Raw genomic sequence first — 13,656 nt, 5'->3', positions numbered from 1 at the left:
AGAATAATTCTCCCACCCACCCCACTGGCTTATGCTCTTCCACTTTCAAAAGTGGGTGCTAGCTTCAGACTTGCAGGTTGTGTGTAAAGACAGATTTATTGTTACACAGATGCGAGGCAGCAACATGCATTCCAGTTCCAAGAAAAGCAGGCAGTTCTATTCAGTTTCACCTGTTTATTTCTTGCTTGTATCTTTCACTTCAAAGTTGCAGCAAGTAATGTGTCCATCCATATTTGTCCTAAGTACAACTACGGGATGCAACAATTATTCCAGATGTCAGCTCATTTCTTTTTCTTCCCTTTACCCTTCTTGCCTCCCTCTCCTTGCTGAAGACTTTGATCGCTACCTCCCATCTTTTGGGTTCTTGTTTTCAGTTTGGGAATGGTTTCTGCAGCATACAGCATCACTGATTTACCTAAAAATACAGGGAGAGATCAATGCATACCTACTATGTTAAGAACATTTGCATCATTTTCAAAATCAGAAACTTCAGTCCCACTTTTAGTCCCACTTTAACAGATTTCTGTTAAACTAGATATAAAGCCTAGGAGTTCTGCTTCCTTCTCCTGTGTAGCTAGAGATTAGTGAAAAACTCTTATAAATTTTTTTTTTTTTTTTTAATTCTAAAAAAAGTGCAGGACTGATAAATATCACAGCATACTGGAACTGGCACATAACGTGACAATCTCCAAAGTATCCACATCCTTCCTGTTACTCTTTCCCTTCACCTTTTAATGTCCTAAAATACCTGGCAGAGAACGACCAGCAAAAGCTGCAAGCATTTTTTAAAAAGGCACTGCTGTCTTCCAGCAGGAATATGGCTTTAAATCATCTCCTTCTGACCAACAGCACTCTTACGCTACTCTACATTCAGTGTTCTCCTTGCTCTTTCCTTAAGATACATGCTTCTTCAGATATGTATTTGCTTCCCTTTTACACACTGATTACTCATCGGGAAAAATGCAAAAGACTAAACTACTTGTCCTTCAAGATGAACTATTCTTGTTAATCAGTTAAAGGGAGCTGCTCCATTGTTAAATTTATGAAAATAGCCACCAGAAAACTGAAGTCAGTATTGTATTTTATCAATATGGCACTCATGCTGATGACTAGCTGATGCATGTAACCTAAGAAAAAGGTAGGTTTTTGTATTAAGATGGCTAAATCCTCCGTTTTGACTGTCAAAAAAAGAGTAAGCCAAAACTGAACGGCTGCTTTGTTCAACAGAGCAATCACACAACACTCTTCACAACCCCCTCCAATTCAAGTGCTGAAGAAACAGCAGGATTAAAGACAACAGCATTTTACAAACTCCACTCAATGCTCACACATCAACTTGATTTGTCTGCCTTACACACGTAAACAGATTTAATGTGAAGCTGTAAAATTTGTAACAGTAAAACTAATTAAACAAGATGGTAACATAACAGAATATTCAAAGTCTTTCTGTTTTAGTAACAGATAAAGTGCCTAAGCCAGGTACTCTACTCACGTGTTGGAAACTGAGGTAAACATGGGTTGCCATCATCTTGTTTGAGCTGGATTCGTACTCTGCCTCTGTACTGCACGTCTCTGTTCCACTCTCTAGGATACATCTTATTTTTCTGTCATACACAAGGAGAAACTTATTATCCTAAGTACTGGAATAATTTTCTGCAAAATTTGTCAGGCAATCATCTAAGTCATAGCAGCCTGGAATTCTTCTGAACAGATGCAAACCATAACTGTAGCTCTCCAACAGTGCCACCCACCATTTAGCCGTTGCAGTAGTATCCAAAGCGACAGCGTAACTTTTTCGGAAGCACTGCTGCAACCAGCTACTGGCACAGAACAATTTAGTGTGTAACCTACTACGGGGACTCTTCTACATCCCCACCAGTCTGGGCTGCAGTGACACAGGTTTTTGTTTCATCTCCACAGCCACAAACCCTTCTGGACACCTAGAGACAGTATGTCAGGAGGTCACAGTCTGAGGCCTTTGGGTACCGATAGCCTTCATTCTTGTTAAAACGTTACAGGTTTCTTACCGGTACTGGCTATTTCACAGGCTAGTGTGCACTAACAGGAATATATCTGACTCCTTCTGAAAAGCAAAGTGACGCTGTACTGGTTTTTGGATACCAGTCACACTCTTAGATGAGGACTTTCTTTAGTAAAGAAGTGATAGAAAATCCAACAGTATTTTAAATTAATAATTATTTCAGAAAATGAATTGCAAAAAGTTACCTCTCTAGAAACCCAGACTCATTCCCTAACAAAAAAGTAACCAACTTAAACTATTTAAAGGCCAAGCAGGTACTGCAATAAAAAATTAACATTCTCTGGCTAAAACGTGACTCCAAAGGACCCTGAAGATTTCGAGCATCAGAATCCTATTCCTACAGGACAGTCATTCCAAAAGGTAATCACCGTTCATTAAAAATATGCTTTTTTTAAAAGCTTAATATGCAGAGTTGCAGCTTGCAAAATTAGCTGTTATTCCGACACACTTTTAAGCATCTAAGATAGTTTTCTCAGAAGGATATTTAAATAAAAGTAATCTCTCTGCAAGCTTAAAAAGTGGCATTGTCTCAGAGATCTGGGTTATTCCTGCCTTGCATACAGTTTTCCAACATTTACTTCAGCAGTTTGGTCAGTTATTACTCAAAGCAAGCAAATACCTTGACTGATAACAAAAACGTCTCAATTGTAATTTAGCCTGTCTGTAAGAAAAGATATAATGAAAGAAGAACAGAGACACATACCATGTTTGTGGGGTATTTTTTGTGGGTTTTTTTTTTTTGTTTGTTTGTTTTTTAATTACCTCTAATAGCACGTTGAATCCAACTGCTGCACATACATCTTGGATTTCTGTAGACGTGGGATTTTCAACAGCCTGTTGAAACAACATGTTACAGTTAATTATTTTTCAATGATGAACTACCAATACAGCAACAGCTAGCAGTTTCTCACCCTATACTCTATAACTAAAAAAGGCAGATGGGGAAAGAGAAGGTACTTCAAATAATGACAAATCTACTGTAGAAGTCATCTGTGAGCACTCCTACGGTCTAGAAAACATAAAAAAAAGAAAAGAAGATATAAGATATCAGTAAAACAGGAAACAGATGAGAAAATTAATTAGGACAGGAGCAAGGACAAGAATTGCTTAGGAAAAATAACTGAAATGAAATAACATTTATTATATTTACAAAAAGACCAAAAGCCATGAATCAGCAACAACAAACTTATAGCAAGGACTGAAGGAGAAAAGAACAGAAGCTTCCTAGGCACAGGGCAGCAGATTCCTCCCATACACAGATCTTTGACTGGCAACTTGCATGCTCAAGAAAGATTTTATTTTTAACTATTGTAAGAAGAAAATCCCAACACTAAGCAGCAACAAAAGCCCTTTATATTCCCAGCACTGCTTGTTAAAAATATTATAAAGGAGTAAGATGATCAAAAATTATTTCTGCACAGATTAAAAGCAATGACAACTACCAAGTCTATGTGCCACATGCACTGTAATTTCTACCTTTAACAGCAGCAAAGGGGACTGGGCACAGAATATAGGCACATATAGTCAGTCACAAACAATCAAACAATCATTAGCTAGCTATTCTTTTCTGCATCGCTTTCAAATTTGGCAAACTACTTATGCAGGAGGCTGAGTGCATTAAGCTTCTCAATACTTCACCTGCTTGCCAAAGGTGCTGCTCACAGGAAAGCAGACACTTAAACCCAGTGTTCTTCTACCAAATTCACATGCTGACGCTAGGTTATCTTCAAATACACTGTACTTTCCAGTTACAGAGCTACTTGCCATGGGGGATAGGAAAGGTAACAGCTTTGAGATTTATTTTCCAACTCTCTACACACTACTGCATAGCAAAACAAAACACCGTATTTCCCCGCCACCCACAAAATTACTTTGTCTATAGGTATCCTTCTTCCTTCTGCTATTGTCTTCTTGTTATTCAAATACGCTGGATAAATGCAGATGAATCTAAAAAGACAAAACAGTGAGTTTAAGTAAGTAACATCAACTCCTTAATTGTTTATGCAATATTTTCCTAGTAAAACAAAAAATAAAACTCACGGCTACAACACAGAAGTTCCCATAGCAGCTTAGAACAACCATTTGTTTTCCCTAGACCAATTAGTAAGATGTTGCAGAACCCCATTTTGAGTTATCCACGACACTGCATAACCATTTGGCTGAAATGTTCCTTGTGTGATACCACTTTTTGGGGCACAGTGCATACGCAGGACAGTGCTATTTAAATTGAGAAGAAAAGAAGGTTGAAAGAGAGTGTTTTAACCCACTTCTTAAACCCCTGAAACCTAGAAGGAAACATACACTTTTCCCTGAAAGAACTAAAGGTTTCCTGAAAAGGTTTTAGTACACTAATTGCTCACTAAGTTCTTGATAAAAGCAAGAAGCAAGGGGCGGGTTTTTTTGCTACAGACTTTTTTTTCTTATTCACACACAGAAAAACTCAGATTTGCATAAGTTATAAAGCCTCTGAAAAACTATGCTTAAAAACTTAAGATTTTCCAAAAGATTTAAACCTGTCAAGCACATATAGGGGACAAGGGTGACAGAACCTCAATTATAATTCTTCATAGACAATAAAAACCCAAGTAGCTGAGGCCTACAAGGAGAGGCTGACGAGCGCCTGCCTCTGAATAAGGAGCTATGACAGCGTAAGAAAACAGGGAAGCAGAAAGTGAGAAAATAATCTGGAGCAGACCAGCGCTCAGGGAGCGGGAGACTGACACGGATCGCTGACCCCTCCTGCCTCCGAGGAAACATCTCTTGCTGCCTCTAAAACTGCCCTCAGTCACCTCATTACTCTTCTCCTCCTAAATACCTTTTCACTGATATTTTCCCCTAAATACAAGATCCCTTCGCCACCCGGGCCGCCCGCCCCCTCACCGCCGGCTGCGGCCCCAACGCGCCGCCGGCCGCGCCCCGCTCCAGGGAAAGGTGCGGCAGCCTGCGACAGGAGGGCAGCAGCTGGGCACGCCGCTGCTGGGAGGGCACGGCCCGCGTTACCTCTCCTTATCAGCCGGAGACGTGGCTGTGGCGGCGGCGGCCATGATAACGGCAGCACCGACGCCGCCGACCTGCACCAGCCTCGCCCCTCTTCCCCTTCGCCAGGAAATCCCGCCCCCGCCCTCCCGGTTCGGGAATCCCATTGGCCGGCGGTGCTGTCTGTAAAGCGCATCACCCTGTAAGGAGGCGCAACGTCTGCGCCGCTGGGCCGCGCATGCGCGTTTGCGGCGGGAGCGGGGGGCGGGCCGGGAGGGGAGGCCGCGGCGGGCGGCGGGCGGCGGGGGAGGGGTCCCGGGGCAGGCCGCGTTGGGACACGAGCTCAGCGGCGTCCCGGCCTGTGAAAGCAGGGACTCTTCGGTCAATACCGGGAACGCTGTGCGAGAACGATCCAGTACCGAGAAATCACTGTGGTAGCTCGCCGCAGCTGCGGGGGCGTAGGCCGCACCGCCGGGCTGGGCCGCCTGTGCCAACCGAGAGAGGCCGCATCCAGGGTGAAACGTGGAGGGCGAGCCAAGGTTCCGATCAAGCTGGCAGTGGCTGATGTCTCTCATGAATCACAAATGAGCGGAAGGTGACACTGCAGGCTGGAGAGCGCTGTTCCCGTTCCGTGCCTTGTGCAGTACTTAGCAGAGAGACAACGGTGGGAGGCCTGGCAGCCACCACCGGCTCTGCCTGGCAGCCTGCAAGGCGTGCCATCTTGCTGGTTGTAGGGGAGTGCAGCAGTGGCGATACGTACCCTGAGTGGAGTACAAGCGCTAATAAAAGATGAGCCCCGAGGGAGGTGATCGGTGGCACTAAGTCTAGTTGGAGGGCAGTAAGTAGCAGTGTGCCTCGGGTCAATGGTGGGTCCAGTACTGTTTCACATCTTCATTAATGATCTGGATGATGGGGCAGAGTGCACCCTCAGCAAGTTTGCTGATGACATCAAACTGGGAGGAGGGGCTGATACGCCAGAGGGTCCTGCTGCCATCCAGAGGGACCTGGACAGGCAGGAGAAATGGGCTGACAGGAACCTCATGCAGTTCACCAAGGAGACGTGCAAAGTCCTGCACCTGGGAAGGAACAACCCCAGGCACCAGTACATGCTGGGGGCTGCCTGATGGAAAGCAGCTTGGCAGAACAGGAACTGAGGGTCCTGGTTGACACAAAGTTGAACATGAGCCAGCAACATGCCCATGCAGCAGAGGAGGCCAATCGTGTCCTCGGCTGCATTACGAGGAGTGTTGCCAGCTGTTTGAGAGAGGTGATCCTTCTGCTGTACTCAGCACTGGTGAGGCCACACCTGGAACGCTGGGTCCAGTGCTGGGCTGCCCAGCACAAGAGAGACATGGGCATACTGGAGAGAGTCCATCAAAGGGAAAGGCTGAGAGAGCTGGGATTGTTCAGCCTGGAGACGAGATGGCTCAGGGGGGATCTCATCAATGTGTATAAATACCTGCAGGGAGCCTGCAAAGAGGACAGAGCCAGGCTCTTTTCAGTGATGCCTGGTGCCAGGAGCAGAGGCAATGGGCACAGACTGAAACACAGGAGGTTCCCTCTGAACATCAGGAAACACCTTTTCACTGTGAGGGTGACCGAGCACTGGCACAGGTTGCCCAGGGAGGTGGTGGAGTCTCCCTCCTTGGAGATACTCAAAAGATGTCTGGGAATGGTCCTGGGCAACTGGCTCTAGGTGGCCCTACTTGAGTTGGGGATTGGACCAGATGACCTCCAGAGGTCCCTGCCAGTCTCAGCCTTTCAGTCACTCTGTGAATTTAAGAGGGCATATTTTGTGCACTGTTACACTCACCAGTTAAACTTCATGTAGCAGCTATGTACCAGGACAAAGAACTGAAGGTATTTATTCAATATTTATCCATGTTCTTGTATTTTTTTTTCTGCTTCACCAAAGCATCCAGCTCCCCACAATGAAATACTGAAGGGGTGGGTGCTGAGACCCAGTGCAACACAGTGATATTCCCAGGGAAGAACTGCAAGTACAGTTCATGAAAACTTGGAAGAATTAAGAGTTATGGAGAAGCTTCAGAAACAGTCAGGGTGGCATTCGGCACTGATTAACAAGTTATTTGTCTATTGAGTCTTTTGAATGACGGGCAGCTTTATTGTCTTCTGTCTTGTCTCTCGTTATATCAGAAGTGAATATGCTGCACAAAGTACTTCAGAAAATACAAGCAGTACAACTGCGTGGCCTCAGCAGTAGCAGCTTTCGAAAATGTGACTGCAGCTGTCCGGTAGCAAGGCAGCGATTTAGCAGCACCTCACAAACACGACTCAACAAGCAACTCAGCTAAAAACAAAAGGTTGTGTAAACGAGGTGTGTCAAGTTATGCGGGGGGGGGGGGGGGGGGAGGGAGCTTTTGACACGATAGTTGTGCAGTGCTAAAGACAGATTTTTGGAGGATTATCTCCCAAGTACTGTCAAGCTGGTTGATACAGAGTTAAGTGTATCTCTCTAAGAGGTAATCTATTAAAAATAATTACTTAGATATTTTTTGTTGCGTAAGAACAAAATGTTCTCATCTTGTTAACGCTAGCTTGGTAATGGATGTTGTTCCTTTACGCAGTTTTTCTTTTAAATCTCCATTGCATACACATACACTCGTGTGCCTATTAAATGATTTTCCATTGAGATCCCCACCACCTAAAAAGTGTTTGAGCTGCCATTACCGTGGTAGTTGCTGTCCGCTTGTTCAGGTTTTCAATGCTTAATCTGTGCATCAGCCACAGCGGCAGAAGTTCTGTCAACTGAGTTCTGTCAGCTGCTGTCACCTGCATTCAGCAAGACAGAGGCAGGCTGTAGGGGAGGGAAGGAGGGAGGTGGGCAGGTCAGCAGCCTTTGTAGCCTTGGCCTACAGGCGTTTCACCTGCACTCACCCTGCCTGGCAACTGGATCCCGCAGTGGTGGGGTTGTGCTTCCCAAACACTGGGCTGTGGGCCTCGTCCCTGTGACTGGGGAGAGGAAGGGCTTAAAGCTAAAAAAAGCTTCAGCAACTGTTTACACCATTTAATCCTCCATGACTGTACATAAAATGGGAACTGTGGACAGACTAGTTTTCATTATGTTCACTCTGTCTCCATGCAGGTGTTCAGTATGCAGGGCATACTTACGATCTGACCATTGCATGAAACATGGTCATCACTAAAACACGTTGCAAATTAAGATTATTGCTGTTTGGTTTTGTCAAATAACGTGCATAGCCCTTTTCTTCTGGGATACATAGGCTTGAACCCACCAGAAGGGTATAAACATATATCTCTCTCTGAAGGACAGTGCTCTAACAGAGTTTAAATTGAAGAACAATCTAATGCTTTTAGGAAAAAATGCTAAGAAATAGTTATTTGGTATTACCACAGCTTCATATACAATTACATCAAAAATAGGCTAAAACTTCATGAATAAATATTAAAAATTTACTTCTTTATACTGTTTCCTTCTCACCTCCCTTGGATTTTCTGCAATGTTTTTAGTTTCTCACTTACGTTGTAAAGCAATTTCTGGTGCATAAGGGGCTACCATTGGACATCAGTGTGAGAAAGCGCTGCTCTGACGTTACGTTAAAGAAGGCATCGAACACAGCTGCAGTTCGTGAGTGGCACAGTACCACCGTTGCATATTAAGATTGCTCTCAGTCAGTCCACTTAAATCAGGACACTGAGAAAGCTTTTGTGTATTTTTAAAATGTTGTTATATTTGAGAATTGCATGTTTTTTCCTTTGAATTCATACAGCTTTTTAATACCAACATATTAGATTAATGGCTTCTCTTTTAAAACAATATTTAAACTTACTGTAACAGAACAAAACCTACATAGCCTGTATCAGTATTTGTGGCAATGACAAAAATTATTTTCCACATCCTTTTCAGATGGAAAAAAAGAATTGAAAAATTGTTGGAAATGCAGTTTGTGGAGTTACAGATTCAATCATATGGCATACATGACTGACCACAACAGGGGAAGCATCTTCTGCAGATGCTATTATTGCATACCAATCTCATTTCCTGGTGCTAGAATTCACAATATTGTGAAACTAACATGCCTAAAATGAAGCACTGGGTACAGACATGTCAATTTAATCCCCATCATCACTGCAGAATGACTTCATTGAGTATATGGCACCCAGTTACTGCATTTGTTCTAGTGCCATAAGAAATACATTTCAAACTTGAATTCTGCATATTTCTAGCCTGAGGAATTCAGAGACAGAAGTAGGTCACAAAGCACAGTAGCTCAGGCACATTGTAGCTACATGCGCTTCCCAAATATCTGCTGACCCTGACATCAGAAATTGAATGATGAAGCAATCAAAACCTGACAGCTTTTAAACACCTTAAAGCAATATGGAGAGAAGGTGTAATTGCGGGTGAGGATAGGACTCGTGTAGGTCTGCAGCAAAATTTCAAGATTGCAGATAATGCCTTTGGTTAGTAGCAGGGATACGGGTCTCCGAAAGCTGTGTGTAACTTGGTGAGGTTATTCCATTTGCGGTAGCTGCAGGGGAAGGGGAAGCAGGAGGGAATGAGCACTGCACTGCAGGGATCTCAAGCAGAGAATTCCCTCACTGCATGCGCTGTCAGCAGCAAGTCAGGTGTCCTTAGTCAGACTCTATTTTTACTGTTAAGGGTGCCCGGGGAAAGTAAAATAGCAAAAAACCCCCCCAAAACCAACCCAGCAGCAAGAGCCCTGTACAAGTGTGAAACAAATTCAAAGCGGTTGTGATACAGGCTGGTACCTTTCACCTCGAATAAATGCAGATACCCTAACAGAACTGGGAGCCCAAGAAAATGTAGGTGGTTTGAGGCGACACAGTTCCTCTGTGTTTTACTGGAAGTGCCGTGTACAGATGCCAGCTTAGTCAGACCTAGCTTGCATGTTCAGTTTTCTCTAACCTGATGTTACACCGCCTAGTCTAAACATGCTAGAAATGCCTATATCATAATTGGACTAGTGAAGTCATTTGAGAGGAGGTATATTTTCAGCTAGATTGGTGGAACAGCTCCGTAATGGACTGCAGATAAAACGCAGAACAAAGAAAGGGATGTAGAGTGAAATCTTCATTGGTTCAACAGACATTGAAGGGAAGGGGGCAAGGTGAGAAGTATTTTCTCCACAATCTTTATAAGCAAGGATTCAAAAAATATCTTTTTAAATAAAATATAGAAGCTGGGGAAAAAAGCAAAACTGTTCAGAACGAAAACATGCTTCATGAAATGTGACTTTAAGGTGGAAGTAATAGACAGGTGTGAACTAGGTCTGTCCAACAGAGAACTTCCAACAGCATAGAGGAGAGAGAAAATAATGCTGTCCTTCATTTAGTTTCATAAAACTGGTATTTACTTACCATGAAACTTCAACATTCAGAATTAACCATACCGTTCTTGGTATATGCCACTTTTAAAAGACTGTATAGAGCACTTTCCCCAAAGAATTGGTTATTTTAAATCCATAGACTACCCCAGTTCTTTCAGTCTTAACAATCCCAAATCCTGTCTTTTGCATACGTGTTTTCTGGAGAGGCACTACCTCATGCCTGTCCTACAGAGACAACAGCTACACAACTTTCTGTATTAGCAGAAGCATCGCTTTTGTTCATCTCAATGGCAGAGGCCTATAAACTATCTCGAAAGCTTGTCTTTCCGTCATCTCTTCATCTTTTCTGTCATCTTGGGGATGTTCATGCCTTTTTAAGGCATGTGGGATGTTCTAAAGCCACATTAGGCTTACTTGTTTCAATCTGTGTAAGTGCTGCACCACAAGAGCAGCTGACAGAGTGGCCTTGAAACAGTCATCCTGACTGGTATGCTGTTCAGACCTAAAAGTCTTTTGGATTATGTCACGTAGACCCAAGCCTTGACTTACATAAAGTAATTTAGAAAGCACAGCAGACAATATATACAGTATTTCACTGAGATACAGGGGAGACTGTGAGGCACCACATTGCCAAGATTCTATCCAAATCCCTATTTAGCTGGCAACAGGAGAACTGGAAAAATGGAAATAGAAAAATAGGGATTTCTACCCATCTGTCATTCCTTCATATTTGCAAAGACTATGTCTCCTAAGTACAGATCTCAGTTTTACACCCAATCTTCCTCTGGCCTTCAGTTTTAGCCTTGTACAACAGCTCTCAGCTGTGTAAAGTCACAGCTATGTACAGTCAGTTTGTAAGATCAAAAGGAGCCATCAAGCATCTGTGTGTGACAATAATACAATATTTGCACTGTATTTGTAGCTTTCACTTAAGCTAAGGGATTTCTGTTGTAAGAATTCCAAATTACTTAAAACACTTAAAATTGTAAAATAATTGATCACAGTTGTTCAACTGCTCAATTATAGTAAGAAAAAAAAGATGCCAACTCCCTTTCGTCACGCAATGGAATAATAATGATAAAAAAGATTAAAAAATGGGAGTTTTCTCACCGTTCGTATTATAGCTTAATTTTTATGTCTACCTTCCTGCTCTTCCATAGCTACTTCCACTCTAAATGTGTGCCACCACAGACCTTTCCAATAATCTAGGTAAGATGCAGAAGCAAATCTGAATTCTGTGTTAACAGTGTATGCAAACTGCCTTTCCCCCCCGCCCCAAACAATATGCTTTTCGTACAGAGGATTGTTAGAAGGATGGACAGAACTAGGCATAACCTACCTTCATTTGTATTAAATGTAATCACTTAAAATCTCCTTGTTTTCATGATCCCTACTGACTTTAAACTGCAGGTGATAGTAACAATGCTTTTTCTTTATCCTGAATAAAAATGTTTAAATTACTAGCACGGGAATTTCCTTTTCTGCATATAAATAAAGACTTAAGTGCATCTTTCTCTAGGACACTTCAAAAATAAGGTACCAGCTAATCAGTCCTGAAATTAGAACTCATCTTCTCAACTATGAACAGTTTAAATGCTTCTAACTATTCAAAGCCTAAAGTGAACGTAAGAGTGCAAAATATGAATGTATATATGAATACACGTTTGTGTGTTGGGAATTAATCAACCTAGGTCCCTTAATAGTCTAATCAGGGACTAAAGAATGCATTCATTATGGAAAAGAATGGAATTAACTGAGTCTCTGCTGTGCTTATGAGCCATAACAAAATAAGCCTTCTTGCAAACCTCTTGTAACAGAGAGATTATGGAATTACACTGTGTTGCAACTAGATTTTGTTTTGTGCAGTTCGTTCTAAAATGAAACACGTTAGAGAACAGAGATCTCTACTGGTGAACCACATGTCTCTCAGCTTTTTTCCACTTCTTGTTTATCTGAAATGTGACTACCACCAAAACGAAACTGCATGTTTTTTTTAGGGCATTTGTTCTGATATGCTGAGTCATTGCTGAAGTGTCTTTAACAGCAACTTCCTTTTTAAATGAAATCGTATTTCTAATACAGCAAACAGACACCTAACTTTCAGCAGTAGCCAAGAAAACAATTCCACTCTGACAAGGTGCAATCAGGAGGCAATTTTATATAACACTGCAAGTAATAAATAAATTATGCATAGCAAGACTAAATTCAGAATTAGTATACTGTGAAACAAAATACATTAGAGTAGTTGAAGAAAGAATTACAGAGTTAGGATATAAACAGTAATGCATCTCAGGCAGAAGCAAACAACAAAACTGAAGGAAAGATAATTGTGGGCCGAGTTTGTTCAAGAGAAACAACATTTACAGGTGGGAAAATGCATCTGATGTCAGAGGATGACAATTTAATTACTTGCACAGAACTAGCACAAGCTTTATGCAGATTAAATCCCACCAAAAAGTAGGGCATTAGGGGTACTGTTTGTATGCATGGCTTGAGGTCTGAACAGAAGTGAACAAGCTACCCTCTACATCTGACTGATACCCTAATTGCAATTCCACAGCCACTGAAACAAAGGATGCTTTCATGAACAGCAATAATTTCCTGAAATCTTGAAGTGGCAGAAGTGCATAAATACATAAGCCTGTAACTACGTGGAAATTTCCTAAGAAAGATTATCTGCAAAACTATGCTAGGGAGGCATTACCCAGACTTAGAGGAAGGAAACAGCACATCTGGTAAACTGAAAGTTGACAGCAGGAAACCTGTGTATTAAATACATACTTTATATTCATGTTTGCATCACAAATCCCCTACATTACACCTACATTAATTACTGTTGTGAACTCTTAAGCTCTTCAGCACCACACCAAATTCCCTTGCACTTCCAATATGTAACCAAACACAACACGTAACCAATTAACTTACCATTCTGACTAAAAACCTTAACTACATTAACATTCTCTATAAGCACATTTATAGATACAATCTGTTATTCTGCATATAAGAGACTATGAAGCAGGAATGGTATTTCTATATGTGATTTGAAATGAAAATAAAAAAGTGCAGACATCCCTTCTGGTTATACTTAAAAAGTGCAAAGGAGATGGCTGTGGAACCAGAGAGTGAATACATTTGGGTAATTTGGTATTACGAAGGTCCTCGAAGTTTTAAGCATGTGGAGAAAGTCATGCTTCATATTAACTGACGCTTCACTTCTGATTTGCAGCTTCACCCAAATCACACATCCCATCAAGAACAAAGGTGTCAGACAGGTGGATGAGACTTCGCAAGGCATTACAGTAGATA

At 42.1% G+C, this 13,656-nt stretch overlaps 1 protein-coding gene across 1 annotated transcript; it reads right to left on the bottom strand.

The window, feature by feature from the left end:
• Positions 1 to 229: 229 nt before the first annotated feature.
• SRP19 (signal recognition particle 19) lies at positions 230 to 5,136 on the bottom strand. Its single transcript, XM_082337244.1, has 5 exons — positions 5,042 to 5,136; positions 3,913 to 3,988; positions 2,804 to 2,875; positions 1,493 to 1,604; positions 230 to 415 (listed from the first exon to the last, which is right to left on the bottom strand). Exons 1-5 carry the CDS (start codon positions 5,083 to 5,085, stop codon positions 282 to 284), a joined length of 438 nt encoding a protein of 145 aa, XP_082193370.1. The 5' UTR covers positions 5,086 to 5,136; the 3' UTR covers positions 230 to 281.
• Between the last annotated feature and the right edge of the window lie 8,520 nt (positions 5,137 to 13,656).

This window comes from Platalea leucorodia, assembly GCF_965183815.1.
Source record: "Platalea leucorodia genome assembly, chromosome: Z".
NCBI classification, from domain to species: domain Eukaryota; kingdom Metazoa; phylum Chordata; class Aves; order Pelecaniformes; family Threskiornithidae; genus Platalea; species Platalea leucorodia.
This window is presented reverse-complemented; position numbering and strand designations above follow the sequence as displayed.